The sequence below is a fragment of the Triturus cristatus genome, chromosome 8, assembly GCF_964204655.1.
Source record: "Triturus cristatus chromosome 8, aTriCri1.1, whole genome shotgun sequence".
Classification (NCBI taxonomy): Eukaryota; Metazoa; Chordata; class Amphibia; order Caudata; family Salamandridae; genus Triturus; species Triturus cristatus.
The window spans coordinates 1,542,858,907-1,542,883,332 of record NC_140591.1 but is presented as its reverse complement, the minus strand read 5'-3'; the positions used below and the strand labels follow the sequence as shown (position 1 = coordinate 1,542,883,332).

Genomic DNA, 24,426 nt, shown 5'->3' with positions numbered 1-24,426 from the left:
CTCCAGTAAGGCAAGAACGGAGGTAGGTCGAGTCGTTACTCCCTGGGCCGTGTCTTGCCCCATCGTCACCTGTGAAGGACCCGGAAGCTCTACCGGATAACCATTGAGCTTCGCTTTTTGACTCGGCTGAGTCAAAGCGCAGTGGCGCTTTTGCTGGTTGGAGTCGTAACTCCCAGCCCGACCAGAGATACAGGGACTGCCAGCTGTAACGCACACCAGGAGGTGTTTGCCGCGTTACAGACTCGGAAGTCCACAGGATCGATCGAGCGGCTGCTCTCGGTTCAGTCTTCTTTGCTTGTGATTGGGGTATCGGTGACGCATCACCAGGAGGTGACTCCGCGTCCCGGTGCAGTCTGAGGAAGAGGTTGAGCGGCTGCTCCCTTCAGGTAGAGACCCCGGCTGGGTGTTTCCCTGACTCCTCGATTCTCCCCAACACTCTTCGTGCCCCTCACAGCCTACCGATTGGCATTGTCGGCCATTTCATTTCTGCCCTCTGTTGGCATACGCCGGGATCGGCATATATGCAGAGGACGGTTAGGACCATCCGTGCTGTGGGCTGGTAACGTACTTAGCCTGGAGGATTCCAGTGACTATAACCTTTGTTTATTCCTTGTATTATTTTTGCCTTCATTAAATAACTAAACCTTCACAAGTGGTTGCGTTCTCATTATCGTGTCTGTTAAACGATCCTGAGACGTTCAGGGCGTTACACTTTGATGTCCGCTTTTCTTGTTGTTTACAAACCACGCCACACACTGCTGCACGCCACACACTGCTGCATGCCGCACACTGCTGCACGCCGCACACTGCTGCACGCCGCACACTACCGCACGCCGCACACTGCTGCGCACACTGCTGCATTACACACTGCTGCACACAGCACACTGCTGCACGCCTCATACTGCTGCACGCCTCACACTGCTGCACGCCTCACACTGCTGCACGCCTCACACTGCTGCACGCCTCACACTGCTGCACGCCTCACACTGCTGCACGCCTCACACTGCTGCACGCCACACACTGCTGCACACCACACACTGCTGCCCGCCTCACACTGCTGCCCGCCGCACACTGCTGCACGCCTCACTGCTGCACGCCTCACTGCTGCACGCCTCACTGCTGCACGCCGCACACTGCTGCATGCCGCACACTGCTGCACGCCGCACACTGCTGCACGCCACACACTGCTGCACGCAGCACACTGCTGCAAGCCACACACTGCTGCACGCCACACACTGCTGCACGCAGCACACTGCTGCACGCCGCACACTGCTACACGAAACACTGCTACACGAAACACTGCTGCACGCCAGACACTGCTGCACGCCAGACACTGCTGCACGCCAGACACTGCTGCACGCCGCACAATGCTGCACGCCGCACACTGCTGCACGCCGCACACTGCTGCACGCCACAGACTGCTGCACACTGCTGCATTACTCACTGCTGCATGCTGCACGACACTGCTGCACGCAGCACACTGCTGTACGCCGCACACTGCTGCACGCCGCTGTACGCCACACAGTGCTGCATGCCTCACACTGCTACACGAAACACTGCTGCACGCCTCACCCTGCTGCACGCCTCACACTGCTGCACGCCTCACACTGCTGCACGCCTCACACTGCTGCACACCTCACACTGCTGCACGCCGCACACTGCTGCACGCCGCACACTGCTGCACTCCGCAAACTGCTTTTATGCGAGTTTATGCTACTGACATTGTAAATGACAATGCCTTTTATTTGTTTTAAAACCAAAACATAAATAAAAGGCATTGTAATTTTACAATGCCAATAGCTCAAACTCTTATACATGCGAGACCTATTGCATTGCAAATGCTTGTTTTTAGTGTCTTTTTTTCCTTATGGGATAATGCTTTAGTATCAAACTGCAAAGGCATTTTGCTATAAGTCGAATGGATAAAAAGTATAATCAATATACACTTGACACTCCCTAATCTTTGTCTAAGTAAAGGCCTCTCTTTCCTTTTGATCTCTCTATGGTGATCTCCAAAAGGAAGGAGTATGAAACATATTAATAACTTGTAAACACATTGGCAGTGTACACTGCCCATTCACTGCTGATGGATCCCTTCTGATGAATCTCCAACACTTCAGTTTCTTTGCCCAGCTAGATGATGGTCAGTCTAGCTTGCTCTCAGTGGCCTAACGAAAGTTGAGGGGACCCCCCTGCCTAGTACAAGGCGGGGGTCCCCCATGCTCCAGATCCAGTCTGGAGCTCTCATGCCAGCAGCCAGTTGCACGTGCACAGTGACGGAGGAGGGGCCCTTGGAGCTTGTGGGCGCCCCTGCGGGACAGGAGCTGCGGGGGCTGTTGTTACACCACTGCTTGGTCTCAGTACCAAACTGGTGTTCATACCTGCTCTTCCTTTCAGCTTGTTCTTCTGTCTAGTGGTGTTGACGAGTGCTCCTACTGTTGTGTGATTCGGCCTGTGAGCTGCAGGGGGTGGTTTCTAATCCACGTGAACAGGGCAGGAAGTCCATTCTAATATAGTTCATGCGTACTGATTGTGTGGCATTACCCCTGAGGTGGCAATATTGTGTAAAGCTAACCTTGCAGCCTCTTCCTTTTTTAAAGCTCTATAAAGAGTTTAGAATGCATCTCTTGTCTCAGTTTGTGTTTGATCTACGGGCTTGAGTGAATGCCAGTGGTCCTTGTTGGGTCTCACCTACCGGACAACACAAACTATCTGGTAGCAGTGGGCTCACAGCCCGCGTATTGCTTGCCATGTGTTGGCTTTATGGTCAGTCATATTGGCTTGCATTTTAACTCAGTGGTTTTCCATGTCCCATCTTGTGTCTGGCCCTCTTCTGGAGCATGCCACTTAACCATCCTTTTTACTGGCTGACTTGTATTCTTCCACTGCTCACTTATAGGGAATTACTTTTTTTCTTTTTGGCTAAGCACAAAATAAGAGTGTGTGTGTTTCCAGCTCTCTCTTTTCAGTATTTCACTCTCTGCCAAGTTGACAGACCCAAGCCCATGCTCTATGTTGCTCTTACGCTCATGCATGTCTGTCTCTCTCTTGTGGTTCTCCACCTTGCCCCGTGTTGCTCTCTTCTCTGAGTGCAGCTTTTCCCTTGTCCCCAAATCCCTACTGGCTGTTCCACCTTACAAAAAAGAGCGTTCACTGTACTTCAGTTTCATTTTTGTAAATTTACAGATCCAATTTGGATTGGTAAATAAAAAAGACACCACCGACTTCCTTTCGTAGGCATGCACATTCTTTTCCTTTTTGGCTGATGCAGCCTACGATCATCAAAGAATGCTTTTTCCCGATGCTGTACAGTATCACCTAAAAGCATTGCCAAAGCCACGAGGTCCCAAAGGCGAGACCTATTGGCTTTGCCAATGTTTGTGTATACTTGCAAATTAGAAAATAAATACTTCATAGACTTGGCAAGATTCAAGTATGAGTTAGGATCTCTGCTGTCCTTCCAGCTGCGCCCCTGAAGACTTGTGCAGGGAGTGAAAGGAGAGTTATGGGCTTTAGAACACATACTTTGCCATTGTTGATCTAGATGATGCTTCAGCACTTAGGCCCCAGCAGTTAAACACCGAAATGATAAACCTTAGTGCAATGATAAAGAAACACCCACCTCCCAGAGAATGGGACCCACAGCTCATCATGGCCAGCTGAACCAGGATCCAACCTGTGAGGATAACCTTCCAGCAGACTGGAGGTGCACCAGACTGACTCAACCACTGTGAGGTGATACCAAATAAGGTGTATTTATTTCAGACTTGATAAAGCGCAAGTTAACCAGGGAGGTGTCAGCGCGCTGCACGTCAGATCAGCTAGGCAGCGTGCTAGTATCATCATCTTAGAAAGAGCCATCAGTAATGGGTGTATGGAGCTGAATATAAGACACTGTTTGTCATTTAAAGGTCATCCCTCTGTAGACCCGTGGGGGGAGGGGGGGGGGCGGAAATCAGAAACGAATATGCCAGAGATGACACCGTTCTTTGATGGGAAAAGGAACAGAGGTGGGAAGGAAGCTGACCATAAAGACGAGGACTCTAAACTTAGTGGATTCATGGAGAAGAAGGCAGAAGTCCAGGAAAGAATGCAGTGAAATGACAAATGGGAAAGGAGCGAGCGCAAGGGGGAATGAACTACATGATAGCAAAGTGAAGGCTGGAGAGAGGTGAGATAATGTGAGAAACGGGGGGAAAGGAGGGGATCAGATGCCGATAAATTACCAGATGGCCACAAGGGTGCATGTGCCCAATATAAGTGTCAATAATATCACATATCAAATAACTACAGATCCTTACCTTCGAGCCCGAGAGCAGCTGGATAACACTGAGAGTGACGTCAGCCTCGCAGGGCAAGATCCAATCAGTTGCATTAAAGTATCAGGCCAGCTTCTGATGTGCCCAGCTATGGGTTGGCATCATGGAGAGGCTTCATTTCCGGTGTGGAGGAGAACTCGTCGCAGACCACCCACCGTCAGACAGGCTTCAAGCATGCCTGTGGTTACTGTGCCGAGAAGGCAGGTACAGCCCATGCTCTCGTGCTCCGGCAGCGACTGCTGAGGTCCTTTTTCAGAGGCGGGCTGTGGCATCGAGTGGTCAAGGTGCTTGGTGACGAGCAATGGGAGAAAGTTCAGTGTGTGTGTCTTGTGTAACGCTTCCAGTGCGGCTGCTGAAGTGTGAGCAGCAAGCTTACAAAACACCAGACTGCCATTGGCCGCCTTCATCAGGCTTCGAAGCATACACCTCATCAGAAGCCTTCCCTGGCAGGCAGCTCTGCAGGTCAGTGTACAGTCCAAAGGTAGCAGTGGGATTAGATTAGGGAGAGATCGGAATGCCAACACGGGCAAGGAATGTGACCATTGGCAAATAATCCCATCCCATCCGTAGTAGTCAGGAGCAAAAGAGTGGTCTGGGAGAGAAGACTAAACATTTGGGGTGTAGTTATTATATTGTTATGCTTCCTAAGCAAATTACATTTTCCTAATTAAAAATAATACCTTATCTGTGGACCTAATTAAACTTGATCTCGTTTCAAGGGTTTCACAACAGAATGTAGAAAAATCTGTAGCAAGGGGCGCAGGAGTAGGAAAGTGCACTCCTAAGTTGTTCATTTTGGGCAGAAATGGAAAACCGGGACTTGGGGACTCCACGCTTCATCAACGCTGCAGCCCATAGGGCCGCCATGAAGTGTCCACTTCCAGGTCACCCTGAGAGACGATCAAGGAATAGGTGGATGCCTAGCACGTCAGCTGGTTGTGAGGGTGTTCTGCTGCATTCATCTGCACGCGACTCGTGTCCTTCACTTTTGGTATTTTCTCCCTGTGTGACTGTCTCTAGGGATTGGGCAGGGCTGTTAAGGGTTAGTTCCTTTGCTTGTTTACCCCCTTTGGTTGTGAGATTTGCTCTTTCATGGTAGGTTGACCGGCTCCAGTCAGTTCTGAAGCTCATCATTGATCCCTTCTGGGCCAAGAGGCTAAGCCTTGATTGGACTTTGATATCTTCGTTCCAAGAATCATCTGTTATTTGTGGTGTTTATCAGTGTTCCTGTTTCTTAGTACCTTAGCGTCCACCTGAACTCAGAACGCTGCTGCATTTCCCATTTTCGTAAACTGCATTACACGGACTGCTGTCTGCACCCATTGCTGGTGAAACTTCTGTCTTTCCTTTCCAAATTCTTCCTCTATGCTTTCACTTTAAGTGTGGTATTCAGCCTTGGGTGAATTTTAGGAGGGCAAGGTATCTCAAGGTGTCCTTTTCTGATTCTTGATGTGTTGTCACATGTGGTCTGGGAGTTCCTAAAGGTGGTGAGGAGTTCAAGGGTGGGGCAGCCACAGATTTGACACTGTCAGTCAGAAGTAAGGAAAATTACACAGCACCCTGGGTGGAAAATAAATCCGACCGAATATTTTAGCCTTTTTATTTGTTGTGAAAGTATTGCTTTGCCAAAGGATCGGAGTCATGAGTGAGAGATTCCCCAGAATTGTCTTCCCGACAGTTATTGCTAAAACTGAGATTATGGTTGAATAATATACTTTTTGGAAAGGGAAATTAAGGGAATATTCAAAGTCAGGAATGTTTCTGTATGTGTAGTGGCTCAGCCATCGCAACGCTTCTGCATGTCGCACGGTATTGCCTCTTCTTAGTCCCCTGGAGAAACGATTGTTCGGGAAAATATTTGGAAGCATTTCAAAAAATCAGATGAAGAACTGTTGAATCTGTTTATCTTCTAAATCTATGCCGACGCATTATTGTACATGATTTGAGCTATGTACAGTGACGGTGCATGGGATGGCATACATTTTGATGATGTTTTATGATGAATGAAGAACAATGTTTTGAGTGTTTTTTGATATCTGGGTGATGTAAACACAATTTGGAAACTATGCAAATATTTGTTTTCAATGTCACTTGGGCATGTAAGCAGTGTACCTGGTCCATGTGCAGACATCCTTTCACTCTGGGCTTTTCTTGTCCTAAGGCACATGTTGTCAATCAAGGAGAGTGGCCACCCTCAGTGGTGTAGTCAGTGTGTCATGGATCCCAGTGCATGGACTGACGGACTGACTGACTGAAGGACTTATAAAGCGCACTTATGCCGCGGCATGGAAGGAAATTGGCCTCCTGGCTGCTGTTTGAACTGCAAAATAGACCAATAATCAGGGTTCCCTGGGCCGCTCAGGCCTCAGGGCCCTGGTGCCGCTGCACCACCAGTGAAAGCCATGCCTCTGGCCACCCTGCGCGTAGTGGTTGAAAGGAGCGCAGGTCTCAGAAGGCGGGAGTTCTGAAACTCTTCATTTTCATGGAGCCTGGGGCTTGTAGTTTCATGTTTTTATTGAAACCGGTGCTGTTTAGGAAATGCCCTACTTTCAAAAATTCCTTCCACTTTTGATATTATTGTCATGGGGGTGATGGGTGAAGGGGACTTTTGTTGTCAGTCCCTAACATTGAAACACTCCCATAATTACATTTTTTCTGATATTTACATTTTTTCCAACATACATGTTTTATGTTTTTTACATTGGCCATCCACTGCAACAGACAAACATGTGATGGAATAAATGTTTCAATTCATCTCAGCCACTGGTGGTGGCTCGGGCTGCATCACAGACCATTGGTTTTTGTTCAGTACCTGACTTGTGACAGAGACCAGCCACCTGCAAATCCGCCCTGGTCCTTCTCCAACAGGAACAGTCCAAACTGCACAGCTGGGTCAGTTCCCCTCCAGATGGGAAACTAAGCAGCCCTATGAACTGGAATTCAAAGCAGCCCGTGTCGTAGTGGACAAAAAAAAACCGATCAACTGGAATCCGGCCCCATGTAATTATCAGTGGCTGAGATTCATTTCAAGCATTCCACCAATCAGTTTATTGTTTTCTTCCTTTTTTTTTATAGAGGCTTCTCTTCTTTTGATACAGCTTGGCGGCAACCCAGTTGTATGTTGTGCAGAGGAATGTGGTGATTTTAACCAGCCCTGATCACAATAAGTATACAAATGTAGATTGTACTGCTCATGGAAGACACAAGAGTGAAGTACGTAAAACGTGTTCAACATTTTGAGATTTGAATGTCCCATGATCTTTCAAGTGGCGGGATGATACTTCTCAACATTTTCCCAATCATGGAAATTGAAAAAGTCATGCTAGTTTCAGTAGTTCTCTCCCCCACCTGTGATCCTCAAGGAAATCAACAAATTCAGGGCAGCAAATGAGTACCTGACAGTTATTGCCTCTGAACCATTCTACTCAGTTTTCCTCCACCCGTCACTGGTGGCAGACTATAAACTTCCCAGGAGGCTGGAGGTTTGAGTCTATTGTTATTTCCCAGTAATGAACATTCTTCTTTTTTTTCAAGCATAGGAATCTTCTTATGAAATAAACACAATACTCTGGTCCTCCATTTTTTATAACCCCCTGTGAGGATATAATACTTGTTCCTGCTTCAAAAAGAAATCCATGATGGTAATTAGGGAGACAAAGGTCCAACACTACATGGCAACCCTTAATTAAGATCCGTGTTTGAAAGGATTTTGTGGTCCCAAAGTGTGCGATTTGCAAAATTGTAGGCTTTGCAACTGCAAAATCCAAGTCGCATTGCTTCCACGGTACTCTGCGAGTGTCAAATGTGTTTACAACTTTCGGTAGGATTGGCAAAGAAAATCATGCTTCATTAACATTAATGAGACTGGATTCTCCAAATCGTGCTAAATGGTATTTTTTTCTGGGACGGTGCACCTGTCGCAGAACAAAAACATTCTAGGGTCGCAAACCAATCGCTGTGCAAGAACAGCGACTGCTTTGTGACCTGGGAACGGTGCTGTACTGCTCGATTTTTCCGGTCTTATTGTGTTGAAGGGTGATTTAGGTGACTTCAGTCTCTTTCCATTCAAGTCTAAGGGTTAGAGTAGTGTATAGAGCCTATTTATTAGGCACTTCGACATGATCCTGTGTTCTTCCCCATAGATCAGGGTTTGCATACATATCCTAGGGGATAGATTCGTTAGCATTAGAGGTAATCTGTTCTGTAGTGAGGGTATTTCATGGAGCCGTGCTGAATTCAGGCCTGGTAGGCCTTAAACGGGAGAGACTCCATCTTTCCTCCTGCTCTGGCAGCTTGGGATGTTTCTAGGTCATAGGCAGTGTTTTAGTTAGGAGGTGTTATTCGCTTGGAGAGAACCGGTTCAGGCCGGCCCTTATCGAAGGATTGTATTTTTCTTCATGCCGAAGACACTACATCAGGCCAGCCGGCTGGGAACGTGTCCTTGGCACGGGGAGGTACAAGAATTTGGTGGGCGGCAGGTTACGGGCTGGAATTTTCCAGGAGGAAATGCATATCTATATTAGTGAAAGTTTGAGGCAGATACTGGCACTTGCTTTTAGACCATAGGCGGCACCTGGCCGTTAGCAGTAAAGCTACTACGTATTCCAGGGAAGACAGATGACAAACTTGAAGGTGGAGAAAAACCGAGAAATAGATATTCCAAAGAGAAGAGAGTAGCCGATGAGGAAGAGGTCCCAGTGACTCGGAGAGGGAGACGGGAGTAAACCCGTGATTGTGTGACTTCCAGGCGAAGCCGAGGCGCAGACGAGAAGGGAACCTAGATGACCATTGAGTGCAGGCTACATACGACCAAGGTGATGTCAACCCCTTACTATTAGAGTATACAACTTAATCTTTCACTTTTCTTTGCAGGTTATGTGATATGTATTATGTTCCGTGAGTGTGCATGTAATAACTGAATAAAGTATTAAAGCAATATGTGCTACGTGTTCTTGTGTAAGAGGGTAACCTATTCTTCTAGTCAGCTGTGACCTGACATGAACAGATGTTAATCCTGATCAGGTAGGTGGTAACTGAATAAGGGAGAAAGGAGCACCTCGAACTGGGGAACAAGTTGTGCTCAACTAGCTGTCGTTGTGTGATCTGATATATAGTCCCTTGTTGTAGGTCGTGGTAATTATAGGATGAACTCGTGCTAAGGCTGCCGTCTGGGCAGGAAGTCCTGGGTCCGTTTGGGACCGCGAGGCTGTGGCTGCCGTCTGGGCAGGAAGTCCTGGGTCCGTTTGGGACCGCGAGGCTGTGGCTGCCGTCTGGGCAGGAAGTCCTGGGTCCGTTTGGGACCGCGAGGCTGTGGCTGCCGTCTGGGCAGGAAGTCCTGGGTCCGTTTGGGACCGCGAGGCTGTGGCTGCCGTCTGGGCAGGAAGTCCTGGGTCCGTTTGGGACCGCGAGGCTGTGACTGCCGTCTGGGCAGGAAGTCCTGGGTCCGTTTGGGACCGCAAGGCTGTGGCTGCCGTCTGGGCAGGAAGTCCTGGGTCCGTTTGGGACCGCGAGGCTGTGGCTGCCGTCTGGGCAGGAAGTCCTGGGTCCGTTTGGGACCGCGAGGCTGTGACTCGTAGGTCTTGGTATATATAGTAGGAATTCCCTGTCCTTAGGTGGTACATATATGTGGTTATTTAGGTGTGAATAGGCCCTAGGGAGGGGGTAACGTTCTGGTTTGGGTTAGAGAGGCTCTGTTGAGCAGGTTCTATCTGATCCGAAAACCCAAGCAGAACAGGTGCATAAGGTGTTAAGTCCCTTGGCTATTAAATGTCAAGGGTGGCAAGAGTTTCCTGGTCCTCTCCTTGCACTAAGAGATACTTTAAACCAACTGTGGCCTTTCTTGGAAGGTTAGGCTTGTGCTTGGCAGGTCCTTCTTAGAAGACTTGGTACATAGAGCCTCCATCACAGGAGTATTTTCTTAGATACATAGAAAAATAACACTATTCTTTTTACTTTTATTATGCCGCCTAGAATGGACTATTTTCTTTGCGTTATAATTACTCATGAAATACACTGCTATGTCTTAAGATAACATTTCTATTGTACCACATATCGATTGCATGTATCTTACAGCAACTTGAATTGCAAAAATGTGGATTTTAAATGAGTAAATAAGAGAACTTTGTTGAATGATTGTTTACCCTGCCACTTCCTGTTTTACCTCCTGTAGATGTGCTGGTAGAAGATCCCCGTATTGGCCCCAAGCCGCTGAAACACTCCGCTGATGGGAAGGCGATCACTCAATCGATCCGATTGAGCAATAACACCCTGACGGACCTGACTGGTTTCAAGGAAATGGTAGAGGCGGTCTTGGCTGACCCCTACCAACTCCGCTGGATCGACCTCTCGTTCAATGACCTGCTCTCCATCGATTCCGTAAGTTGTTAGCACCAGGGGAGATCTCCTTGGCTCCCGAGAGCTTAGGGCATGTTGGATAACTATAAGAGATTCAATGTGTTTAGAGCTGGAGATCACAGCTTAGAGCCTCTTGACTCTAGGTCTTTCAATCAAATCTTTCTCGAAATGTATGCAACGAGAAAAAACATTGAACGAAAACAATGTGGCAAGTTTATAAAAAGAGTTGCACGATAGAAAGATGATCTAAGCCTGGAAGATGGCTCTGTGGACTAAGCCATTCACTGCACAAATCTTTGTTATCCGAGAGCTGCACATTTTAATCAGAGTAGACCGAAGGTGTCTAATAAAAGTCCAATGCATTACAGGCCAGATACCACTGTTCTCTGTAATTCTAGGATTCAGAATTACAAGTAATCCCCTATATCACCTTTATGAATTGGAAATTCATGTGGAAATTGGTCTTACCCAGGGCCACTGGTATTATGCGGCACCAGAGGGCCAAATTATATGGCAGGGTTGGGTAAATTATGCACCAAGAGAAAGGCTAATTATGCTGCATAATGCAGGACTATTGTAATAGTATTACTTGATTATTTTGTCATGTTAAACTTGGTAAAACTCCCTGGGCATTGGTTGCACCTCACTAGTACTAGTTTAACACACACATATAGCAATAAACAACAGAAAAGTGACCAGTCTAGCTTTGCAAAGGGTCGTCCACGGCGCTGCAACACGTTGCTGCATTCTTAGTCATGTTTGAACCATTTGAGGTACAAACAAACATTTTTGTTTGTTAAAATCTGCAGATTATGCGACAGCTGATCAATTATATGGCAAATTCGGTAAATCTATAGTTATACATAAATAGTAGCGGCTGCACAGTGGCATAACTCCAGTGGCCCTGGTCCGACCATACAGATTTTCTTTTTTGTGCCAACAAATTCCACCAGGTCAGACCTAATGATTTTGGTCCTGTCTTATTGTTTTCATTTTGCATGTGGTAATACGTCAAGCAAAATTACGGCATGGCTCATTATACCAATTTGGAAAGAATCTCCGTTTTCCACCCAAATTGGTTAGGTATAGCATAATGGTAAGCCGACCAATGAATGCAAAAAGAGTTGTTTTACATTGTGGCTATGCTGGAACTCTGAAATTGGTCTGTCCTCCAATACCGACCTACATGGAACACCTTTGCTGATTCACACATCATCCTTCCAAGGTAGACAACATGATTGGCACTGAGGTGGAAAATACCAAAACTTCCCTTTTTATGTCTGGCTTGACAGCCCAGGTGCCAAATGACCTAATGTTTTCAAAAATTCAAAATATACTCAGAGTAGGCTTTGTTTCCGCCTAGGCGAGTATTTCTCTCTTACCTCATACTGTTGGTTCTTTGGTGCGTCATTCTGCCTCCTTTGAAATGCATGGGGTCTATTTTACATCTCAAAAATACTCTGAACCCTTGCGCATTGAATTCTTTATGCATTGTATTCAGAAAGCCATCGCTTTTCTTTTTGTGTCACTGCAGCAGGTTTGTTTAATTTTTCAGCCAGGACTTAAAATGCAGGCCAGGTGTATTGGCTTTGCCAGTGATTGGTTTTGTTGCTTCAGCGTTACAAAAATAAAACAACTACTTTTTACATGAAAAACAAGTTCTTGGTACTATATCAAACAATTATCCAGGTAGGCCTCAACAGGGAATTAGTTTGGCTCTAACAGATTACTTAAACCGCACATAGTTCATGGATTTCATGTGTTCAGACAACTAGATTGTTCTGGACTGAATTAATGTGATGTTTTCACTGGCATCTCTTATGTTTCAGATAACAGATATTTTTCTCCAGCGTAGCATTTGGATAAACTCAACATATCGCTTAATACGTAGTGGCGTCACTACTCTTTAACATTAAGAATTGTTCTCCCACGTGCCTTAGTATTAGAAAAGTGCAGGTCCGTACTCTGTGGCATTTTCCTGAGTCAGGTGCACTTATGTTTGGGGGCTCTGCATAGCAAAGTTGGTGTGCTCTGAGTTACAGAAATGAAGGTATATCCGAATGTGGTCTTGTGGACTGACCCATGTTCAGGAAGTGTCTGTATTCTCCTGTTTCTACTGCCATGTAATTGATGGAAACTGGAAAAAATGGCGTGAGCAATTGATGTAGGACCGAAACCTGTCAACAGTCTTGTCTGGCACTATCGGCACTTGCAGCGATCTGCACTACACCAGACACTCCTGGCAGCAGTCATCCCCTTGCAGCTATTCCTCACCAAGAACTACTTTGTAATCACTGCTGTAGGGGTTCCTCCCTGTTGAGTGAAATTCTGTGGTGAATGTAGTGTTAAGTGGCTGAAGTGATTGAGTCAGTGACCTGTATGCATGCCACTGTTGTTCCCTTTATTGTGCAGTGCTTCACACTCCCATCTTGGGTGCTTCTTTACTGTATAGGTTAATACTTTGTCTGAATCCCCACTATGTGCAGGTGTTCTGGTCTGGCCCCCTTCATTGGTAATTCATATTTTATTTTTAGGTCTGGCCTTTAAGAGACGTTTACCTGTCTCAACAGATTGTTTTTTTGTGGTTTTGTTTTTACACAAAATCATGCATATATACACAGGTGGGCTTTTGGTCAGTGGCTTTATTAATTGATTCGTTAAATTGTCATTCACAACTTGCTTCCGTCCAGCACAGTATACAGCATGGTGCAATGGGTCTGACCACTGTATCCAGTGGCTCCCTTCACTTTGAATGATTGTACAAAACTTGTGCACATTGTTCACATCTGCTTAAAAATAATTCCTTGATCTTCCTTTGCAAAGCTTAGACTAAGGGTAGTTATTAATTTTATTGATTTTTATGTTCACTTTAAATTCACAGCTATTAATTTTGCCTGCGCTCCTCTTTAAAGCCTATAACCTCATCACAGGTGTAGCGGCCTGTGATTTGAGTGCTTGCTTAGGCGGTCATTTATAATAATAATCAAAATAATGATAATAATGTGCATAACTGAGACTTTATGTTTTTTAAACCTCACTAGTAAAACAGCTGCATCAGTAAGCGTTTAAAAATTTTTTTTATTAGAACAATAAGGTGGTCACATAGATGTGACGGTATATCTTTTTTTCCCTTTTAATTTTTTGGGCATATAAAAAAACAAAAGAAAAACAATTGTTGCATCAGCTTGTGAAGGCTAGACCAATCGGCTTTGCCAATGCTTGTTTTCTCTTGCGTCCTTTTTGCTGTGCGCAGCTTACTGTATCTCAATAGGGCCAGATTTCAAATCATGCAACCAGTTTGAAGTCTGAAATTCACAGCAATTGACCCTCAGACATACTGCTATATCTTTCTAAGTCTAGGCTTGAAAGTGTTTGAGCTATCACGGTTTGACTCCTATCAGCCCTTATTGTCCTTCTGCCCGGGAACAATGAGGCCGCACAAAGGGCTGCCCTGCAGGCTGTGGTGACAAAATGCTTGGGCCTCCGGGGATGAGTGGCACAGTCTGGGCCACTGGGCGCTTCAGGGAGCAGAAGGTGGATCCAAGAGCCCGCCCAACGAGCTCTTCAAATGGAGATGAGAACTGGCTTTAGTGGTGGGGCACAGGGGCTGCACATGCTCAAACATTGCTCAGAGATTGGGGCAAACAGGCCACACAAGGTCATCAAACAGTTGAAGAAGTGATACATTGAATCAAGGTTAGGGCAAACAGACCAGTGACGGTCACCAGTCACTTGTAAATGTGATGTGACTATGCTTTCAAGGCTTGAGTGCTGAGAAGGTGTGTTGGGTCCCCTTCTTGATTGCCAGAGGAAAGGGCGCTCCCCCAGTAGCCACGGTGCCACCTGGCACAGATTATTACATGAGAAAGACAAAGGATAACAAACCTCCTTGGCAATCTTGACTACTACTGAAGAAATTAGCAAGGCTCCAAAAAGCAGGCAAAGGTACAAACAAAGTAGAATCCAGTAGAAAGTTCCAAAACGCAAGGAGCAAAAAATCAGGGCCAAAAATGCGAACATAGGGGCGATATAGGTGATGAAAAATAAAGGAGGGCATGTGTTGCAATGCATCCATCACTTGGAAATGCATCTTTATATTTGGTTTTAACTGGAACTGACATCTCGGTAAAAGGCTGTGCTTCATCTTTTATTGGGTTCCTCTGTTAACATGTTATGGGAAAAACCACCGTCTCGGAGCAGGCAGATTAGGCTTGTCCATGCTCCTCTTCTGACATTCATGGCATTCACAAGTATGACATCTTTCAACCAGTCCTGCATTCTGCCATCCCGGCATTGCCGTCCTTTCCCGGAACGCAAGACAGCCCATGGAGCCCATGGAGCACACCTCCCATTGAGGCACAAGGCGGTTCAGCACATAGATGAGTGCACTGTCTTGGATCACTCCACCCAACAACGCAAGCTGCTCTTCTTTTTCTTCAGTTCACGCACGCCCTCCTCATTACGCTCTCAGCTTGTTTATCAGCTCAGATATAACAACTGCAGGATTGCAGGTGCACAATTCTATTACGATCATGGGGCGCAGGCCAGAATGTGTTAATGCAGGGTGAATACACAAGCCTGTCACAATCAGCATGTGGCGATGCAGGCACAAAGGCTTCTCCCAATTATCTGGTGTAGAAGAGGACAAAAGATACAGGCTTTAGGGGCTGCATGCAGGTGGACACAAAGTTTGGCTGAGTAGTTTACATCTTCTGCTCTCACAAGACTCAACCTCTTCGATCCCCACTCTAAACTTGACCTCTGGCTGACCAAGTAGGTTCTTTCCAAGCCCAAGAGTTTATCTCCGGGTTCCTTCAGCAGCACCAGCATTTTTTTCTCAGCAGAAAGGATATAGTTCTTTACCCCCAAAAAGATGCAGTAACATATTCTGTATCATGTCGCTGTATTCCTCTACAATGGCGTTCAAAGTTACTTGCATAAAAACATGAACACAGAATATGCTGGAAGAGCCAATTTGTATCTAGTTCTGGGACAGTTGGCTTTTCCAAACTTCATGTCAAGGTTAAAGTTCACCCCAAAGTTGTGGGGGAAAGGCATCACAGTGAAGTGCATTTCCTGTTGGTTTTCCTCAGTGCCTTGGCAACTATTTAGACGTAATTCTTCTATCCGCCTTTTGTGGATTTCAGGTAGAAAAATTCCTCTTAAGCACAAAGTCCTTTATATGAGGCCCCAGCCATTCTATGGGATGTGTTTGTGGCTATGTTTCCAGGCCTCTGTATTTGTGACCACAACATAGGTACATCGCCTGATCTTACTCAAGCATAAGCATGGACATTCCACATATAAATATGGGACATAAAGGTGCCTGGCCATAACATTCTACACATATATCAAGGTGAGAAGGTGTCAGATGGCGAGAACCGATAGCGCGCTGCTCGCATCACCGCAACGCCTTCCCCGCCGAACGGACTCCAGGGGAACTACATTTCCCAGAACGCCCAGCGGAACACGCCCCACGTGACCTGCGTCGAGCGCGACAGCGGATAAAGCCGCCGCCGGACAACGAGCGCTGCCGATGATTCCTGCCTGTCCAGTCTCAACCTTTGTGCTGACGCAACGTTCCAGTCCTGTATCCTCGGCCTCGCCCTCATCCTTCGGATCCAGGCTCCCCTGCTCCAGCGGTGTGTCCTCGCCGGCAGCCCCGACGCGAGGAAGACCTCGGGGAGTTCCCTGCCCTCAGCGTCCCAGCCTCCCGGAAGTCACCACCGGCGCTCCTCTGCCCACGGAGTACCGGGTCCAGAGTGGTAGCGCGAAGGTGAAAACCTCGCCGGTGACCCCCGACGCTGGTAGGCGTCTGAGAGATCTGAGCCCTCAGCGTTCCAGTTTTCCAGAAGAGATCCCAAGCGCTCCTCTGCCCACGGAGTGCCGGGTCCAGAGTAGAAGCGTGAACAGAGGCGCTCCTCTGCCCACGGAGTTCCGGGTTCAGAGTCGCAGCGCCCGCTCCGTTCTCAGTTCTACGTAACTGTGAGTACTGTTTTTCTTTTGCCTCCGGGGAGGCGTCTTTCTCTGTTCTCCGTGTGTGACCCTGATCCGGGACGCGCTCTGGGGCATTAAGCACTGCAGTCGAAGTGCTGGTCTTTGCACCCAGAGAGGTCGCGCCCCATTGACCATCCGAACCAGTCACAAGGGTCCGCCCTGGCTCTGCGACCGTAAGCCAGTGCTCGCGTTCAACTGAGCTACACGTCGTCCCAAGCCGGGGGACCCTCCTTCATACGGGTGGGCAGGTAGCAGGTGAGAACTCGACTACAGAGTGGTGGGGAGGTAACGGGAGGGTCACAAGTGACGTGTTTCTTACGGTGTGCTTGTTTCGTTCCAGGTCCCTCTCCCAGCGGCTCCTTCCCTTCCTTCCCTCGCCCACCTGTCTCCTTAGTCCGTGTGTGTCACACGTTTCCCGGACTGGGGACGGATGGGAGGTAGACCCCATTAAAGCATCAGCGTCATCCTGAGGAGAGAATTCCCCGGCCACCGTGACAGAAGGTGAGCTAGTAGGCAGTCTCTCCTCTGAGGTCCAGGTGAAATGGCCTGTATCGTACTACTATAACCAGCTACCACCAAACATTAGTAGTGCAATGGTCTGATGACAGGACGGTAGTCACTCGCATTAAAAGAAGTAGGGCTTTGGGTTTTACCCAAAATTCCAACAGTGTCTAGCACTTTGTTATTGAGTAACATGCAGTAATCACATAAAGCACTGGTCAAGAGGTTTGTGACCGGTCCCATGCACCAAGAAACATATTGTGTCCGTCAGAACAATAAGATGAGGGGATGGGTATCAGCAAGAACACTGTCTCTACAGACATTCAATGATACACATAGATATTTAGTTATGCACTAATAGGTTTCCTGTAGGGTTTTTCATCCTCAATTTGTGGGCCTTCAGCTGGCTATTTAAAGTCTAAATTCTCAGGTGTCCCATGGCAGACAGCAGTGCTTAGGTTGCAAAATCACCAGATTGAAAGGCCATTACTTTTGCAGATTGCATGATTTATTAAGGCCAAAAGCAATCTGTGCGGTATCATGCAAGTGTTATTACAAGCATTGATGAGGCTTGAACTGAAGTTCAAGAGTACTATATGGTTCAGGTCCAGATTTTCCCTTGGTGCTGGTGTATAATGAGCTGAGCTGTACCCCTTCAAAATCAAGGCAGGGCGTTGTGGATTTTGACAGAATCCAATTGTCTTTCTGCCATGATTTGAAGATGTAATTGCCAGTTAGGGAATCAAGCAAACTATCTGTTGCAAAATCTGGTAGCCCAACTATACATCCTGGCATTGTTCAAGTATTATTCAGATGCCTTAAACTTTCACAGCATCCGTCAAAATGCACTATTCTTTCCTTTAATATCCTAACCTCCCAGTAATGTTATTGATATCATACCAACTTAATTGAATATGTTCTCCATTATCTGGATTTTAAACAGACTATGAGATTCCACCTGGAGAGGGTTTCCTAATTCAGATCTCACTCACACTTTGACTGTAACTCTCTTGATAGAGTTCGAGGCAGTGTCTGGTTTGGGGCAAAACTAAACATATTTCTTCCTCTTCGAGGCCTAGTGAGTGGCAGAGAGGGCGCTGGAGTCGGTGCAGAGTTTGCTGTATGAAGGAAGTACCTATACCAACAGCAGTCTGTATAGCCGAAAACAACCCCCCTACAAATGGGGACACTGTTTGCCCCTGTCCATTGCCCTGCTAGCTTCACCATTGTCTATACTCCTCTCCACTTCTTTCACTTCTGCCATTTCCTTTAGCAGCACACCTTCCCTGGCAATAAGGGCATTCTAGCTCAACGCCTGTCTGTGTACTGATAGAGACCTGTATTTCTTTTTGTGTTTCTCCTCAACAACGTCATGAAGCGGCACAGTGAGATGAAACCTTATGTCACTGTTTTTAAAAAGGCACTTCTCACCTTTTTTCTAATGGAAAACAAGGTACGATGCAAGCCAGGGAGGTACCTTAACTCGGGTCAGGGGCGGGGTAGGACGGGGGGGGGGAGTGAATCTAAAAGTTCCCAACTAAAACATCAGTGGGCTGCAGGGTGGAGGAGTGTGATGGTTTGGGTTGGCCTTTATCCATAGGGAACAGGGTCAGTACAGATTTGCATTAGGTGGAACTCTGTCTAGAGTGGCACAGTGGGTGAAAAACGAAAGGTTGGAATGCTCCCCGGACAACTACCACTGGTTAGACTATTTGCAAGCATTCATCCCATCACCTTTTGGGTGTTTGATTGCCAGAAGTCTGCCAGGAAACTTGAGACTGACTCAGCTGTCCAAGGACACTACTGACAATGTTTATGAATTCCAAAAATTTGTAAGTTTGCACCCATTCAAGGAGTACCTCTTTACTTCTCTTTGGTAAACCGGTCACTATATATATTTAAGATCCCAATCAAAAAAATTAACAACTTAAAATCTCTTAGTGAAATGAAAACGATTAGAAAAGCCAGACATAGCAGAGCTGAATATGGCCCACAGACCCAAATGCCAAACCGAGAACGCATTTGAGAGATATCATACCCAAAACACCCCTGCGTAAGCTACGCCCCTGCCGTTCCCACCTGAACCTGGTAGTTTTTCCTAAGAACGCATATTATGGTCACGTACAACACAATGTCCTGAAGTTCCTGCCCTGGGACCACTTATTCTAAATGTATTTTCAACTCATACACTCTTCTTTGTCTGTGCTACAAGAAGCTTTGATGGTAGAATTGTCAAACTGGTGCATTTGGGCTGGGCTCCATGTTTCTGGTTCTCACCTTTTACACATCATTTTATCAAGTGACTACCAGCCCCATTGTCTTAGCCCGAATCACAAATAGAGGAGGACGCACAGTCAAATTAATAGGACGAGTCGAGCTAGAGCCTAGGCATTAGTCTGAGTTGGCTCTGAGAGTCCATGCACAAGCAGATGGTTCTGTAGGGTGCTAAAGAGTTATTTCATATACGTACAAAGTGTCGCAAAACCAAACTGTTCACAAGACATGGATATCGCCCACACCTATACACATGTACACATTGATCGGGAATAATCACAAAAACACATGCAATGCATATCCACTTTGCATTTTATCCGAATTAATTCATTCAAATATGTTCATTTTTCAAAGATACAAAGAACGGCTGTTTGCAATGGGTGAGGTATATGGTGCTCAAGTGACATATGTGCCCAAGTGGAAAAACAATTTGTGCATTATATACAGGGTGGTCTGAGCCTTGGTATATCGTCGACGATATACCAAGGCTCAGACGAACCATGGCCCTGCATAACAAAAGGAGCATTAATAGCAACCAGGGCTCATGGTTCTGACGCTGGCCACTAAATAACCTTGTCCTGTCCCCTGTATATAAATCCTGAACCACCCTGTATATACTGCACAAATTGTTTTTCCACTTGAGCACATATGTCACTTGAGCACCATATACCTCACCCATTGCAAACAGCCGTTCTTTGTATCTTTGAAAAATGACCATATTTGAATGAATTAATTCGGACAAATTGCAAAGTGGATATGCATTCAGTGTGTTTTTGTGATTATTCCCGATGAATGTGTACATGTGTATAGGCGTGGGCGATATCCATGTCTTGTGAGCAGTTTGGTTTTGCGATGCTTTGTGCGTATATGAAATAACTCTATAGAACCCTACAGAACCATTTTTTTGATAAACTTTATACCCAGGTTCTGAGGGACACCGGGTCGCCCCTTTTCTATGTGCATGCACAAGCAGAGCCATGAAAACATATGGCATATAAATCGTACTACAATCATGTTGTAAAAATATGATAACATTTTTTAAAAGTTCCAAAAAAGTGTATCTCTTTAACATGCAGAAGCGTTTCAGGTTACTACATCAGATGATATCACTGCTTAGACAGACATCTATTAAAGGTGAAACATTCATCTACCCCCCCACCCATGATAATTAGTGAAGCAAAGAGGTAAGTGGGTAGTCATATAAACCCTAAATGTGGGTTATTTTCTTATAACAGATGGAGCAACATTAAGAACTAAAGTATTTAAAAGTTCTCTCGTATGTTATACAAAAGAAAAAGATACCTACCTATGCCCATCCTCAACATGCACTGGGTGCACGGAGAAGGAGACAACATTTTTCCATATGGTGTAGTCCTGCCCGGTCATAGCTCAATACTGGTGGGAGGTGTTCCACATTCTGTCATGGACCATAGAGCACCCCACAGACTACTACTGGGCTTACTTGAAGAGGTGGGGGGGGCAGAGGGTAAAGATCGCTAGTGGAACTGGGCACCCTTTTTGCTAAACGTGATATCACCCGAGCCTGCAGCGACCCACCCTCAATACTAACGTGGCGTAAAGAAATGGACTGGTGCACGAAGCTTGATGAACTGGTGTATGCAGCCAGAGGATGCCTCTATAAACATGAGAACATTTGGGGAAGAAGGTGGACGCACTACGGAGTAGAGTGACTGATGTACTGTTGGACCGTCACTGATGCCTAAAGTGACCGGATTTATTGTTTGCTTTTCTGCACGCTACTGCTTAAAATAGCTTAGAAAAATCGAAAATGGAAGCTCTTTGATTTAAAATATGTACCTAGCATCACAGGGTTTGTCCAAGCAGGGAAGCTGGTACTGAAAGTGAATCACCAGATGGGTATCTCTGTCTCTCTTTCTCTGGTTTACATCAAAGGTCACCGTTTTGTCTTTCATTCTTGGCTCAGGAGAGGACAACACACACAGATACAAGAACCAACGTAGGGCTCCCAGACCAAACTCCCAGGCCAAGAATGCATTTATTGGGGTGGGAGGATGTCACACCCCAACACTCTCCCCTCCCCTAACTTAGAACCTGTTACAAGCAGAAAAGCAAGTGTTCTCTGTGCTGGCTCAGCAGCAGGGGAAGAGAAAAGAAGAAAGAATCCCTATTCAGAGCCACAGACTTTTCAATTTCTCAAACCCAACACTATACATCACTTTGCCTCATGGTCCCACACCTATCATTCCTCTCGCTGAGAAAACAAGGCCACATGCTCTGTACCTTTCTTACAAATTGCACCCCAAGCACCCACCTGCCAAAAAATTAAAGGATGTGCACTGCTCCATGTAGCATGTGTAGGAGTTGCTATTACGCTAGCCCCCATCAACACAATAAGGTATTGCAGGCACCAAACAAGGGCTGGCTGTGACATAGTGAATAACCACACAGTAAGAATGTCAGGACCAGTGATGGTACACAAGATGATGTCCCGCCTTTCAGAATGTTAAGGGGGGACCTGAGTCTCCCATATTTCGCAGATATTAACTGGTCTTGGGCTGATTTTGCACCTCTAAAGGGGTTGGGGCCCCCTGCATCGCTGGGCTGCTGGGGCCTGCTTTATGTTTCTGCACAGGACTATTCCATACATGTGGCCACTGTGTCAAGACTTACCGGAGGGAAGGAGTGCCAGGGACAGATGTTCGGACAGCACAGTAACTGAGAAAGGAGGAGAAGAAGGGAAGGGTTTGGCAGTTTGGCACCCTGAGGCACTCTTAACCACCCTTCTTACCTCCATCCCCCCTCCGAGGCACTCACACTTGCAACCTCCTCCACAGGCAGCCCCATCCATCTAATGTCCCAGGCTGCCTAAAGCACTCCTCTTGTCAATTCCTCTGACGTACACTTGCTTGCATTCACCCTGCCCCCTCACCAGGCTCTCATGCCTTCACCACCCTCCTAGGCTGCCTGGTTTACTCCCGACCTGCCTATCCCCCTCATTAAAGCATTGATTGATAGTGGAGCCTTGACGATTGAGGGAGACAACCCATACTAGAGATTGCAAAAAAAGGTATGCATTAAGGAAGGAAGGCGAGAAGGTTACATATATATATACATACATACACAAATTCGCGAAGATTCGTCAAACGGCGCCAAAGATATTGGCAAATCAAAAAAACGCTTTTCCTATTGAAAGTAGGTTCTAACTAGGACTACCTACTGGCGACCGCCAGTAGGTAATATATTGATATATAAGTGTTGTGCCCATTGACCACCCTGACAAAATGCTATCCCTCACATGTTGGTGGTACGTCTTGGCACCTTGCAGGCCTCCATGAGATGGTTTCCATTGTCCACTCTTGGTAAAGCACAGCTTTCATATAATGGTGGGAAGTTGTGCACATCTGTGGTATGACATCCACCATGCTGACCATGGCATAAATATAGTAGTTCGTAATGTCCACGGTATGATAGTGCCTAGCTCTGGCATAATTTTGGTCCTGCCACAAAGGAGGACACTCTTGTCATTTTGTGGGCATCCATTACACAATGGTGCCTAACCGTGGAATAATGTTCACCCTGGCACAAGGGTGGTAATTCCTGCATATTGTGGACCTACACACTACAGTCATGGTTCTGGCATCAAGGTGGTAGTTCATCCCATATTGTGGACATCAACTGCCTGGAGGTGGTAATTCTTGACATATTATGGGCATCCATGTTACCAAATGTCGGCTGACCTACTGTGAGCATGCATGTCAGTAGTAATGTCAGCACGTTGTGGGCAGCCGTGTTATGATGGTGCAAAGGGACAAATGTCAATCATTTTGAATAAAATAAAATTCAGACCGGCTCAGAGAAGAGAGGAACCAATTCAAGTGAACATATATATTTTGAACACTAGCATATGTGCTAAGCCAACCCTTTCTCAAAAACTCAAGGAAGATACCTCTACATCATTGCCAGGCTTTGCAGAGAAGGTGGACAAGGGGAAATCTATTGTATTTGCAACTGTTAATTTCTCTTTGGCTTTGTCAAAAAACTTTGATTAAAATTTTCTATAAAACGCATGGCTAAATTAATCTTTTTTATTACTGTAATTTTTTTTAAATTATGCATATTTCCACCCGTCAATTTGTTTTTTGTCAATTAACTTGAAGAAATCACAGTATTCCATGTATGGCACGCCACACTTTGGAAGCCTATTGATACACGACTGAAAATAATGTGTTTTTCTTTTTCCGTGTTCAGATCCTTACTCACTATCCAAATCTTTATGTCCTCAACCTCCATGGGAATGACATCACAGAACTTTCTGAGGTTAATAAGCTGGTAGCTCTTCCCAATCTGAGAAGCCTTACCCTGCATGGGAACCCAATTGAGTCTGAGAAAGGCTACAGGTAGGACTTAAGAATAATGAATACATTAAAAAGATTGCAACATAATAACTGTTGAACTCAATAAGCAATGATTTTGATAAAGACTGTTAACACAATACCATGTTAGTACCTGGCTGCAGACAGCTGAAGCTATCTGCTGGCAATGCCAATGAGTTCAATACTACCAGAGCCATGACACATCGCAGATGTTTATATTGTGCTTATGTTGCAGGTGAAAGGGTTACAGTCACTCTCTGCTGTACAATTTTATTTACATTGAATAATTGTGCCACCTTGTGCCTACATTGGTAATATATAGGCAAGCCAGACACCTTGGCTTAGCCCAATGCTTGTTTAGTAGTTCTCGCTCACCAGGACTACTGGATATCTCAGCTGTCTTTAACACAGATGACCATCCAACCCTCATCCACTACAAGGAGTCTTGAATGGGGTTCACTAGCAATGCCCTTCACTGGTTGTCCTTGTAGCTTTCCAATCAACAGTTTATTCACTCCTCCAGGTTCCTAAAAGATTGCTATCCCTTGCACAGTCCTTCAGGGTTTCAGACTTTCTCATGTCACCTTTAATGTCTACATAGAGCCCCATGGGGCTCTACTAACAGA

General features: G+C 46.1%; 2 protein-coding genes across 5 annotated transcripts in view; one reads left to right on the top strand and one right to left on the bottom strand.

Moving 5' to 3' along the window:
- Positions 1-4,708, bottom strand: part of NUMA1 (nuclear mitotic apparatus protein 1) — a 734,824-nt gene extending 730,116 nt beyond the window's left edge. The window contains exon 1 of one of the 4 annotated variants that reach the window (XM_085623424.1): positions 4,302-4,708. The gene's annotated coding sequence lies outside the window, so the exon portion shown is untranslated. The remainder of the gene's footprint in view (positions 1-4,301) is intronic. The other 3 variants (XM_085623417.1, XM_085623420.1, XM_085623421.1) reach the window with 3 other exon arrangements.
- LRRC51 (leucine rich repeat containing 51) overlaps positions 1-24,426 on the top strand; it is an 80,993-nt gene that overhangs the window by 28,961 nt on the left and 27,606 nt on the right. The window contains exons 3-4 of the mRNA XM_085623427.1: positions 10,489-10,694; positions 23,676-23,824. Of these exons, the coding sequence (XP_085479553.1) occupies positions 10,489-10,694; positions 23,676-23,824 (355 nt within the window). The remainder of the gene's footprint in view (positions 1-10,488; positions 10,695-23,675; positions 23,825-24,426) is intronic.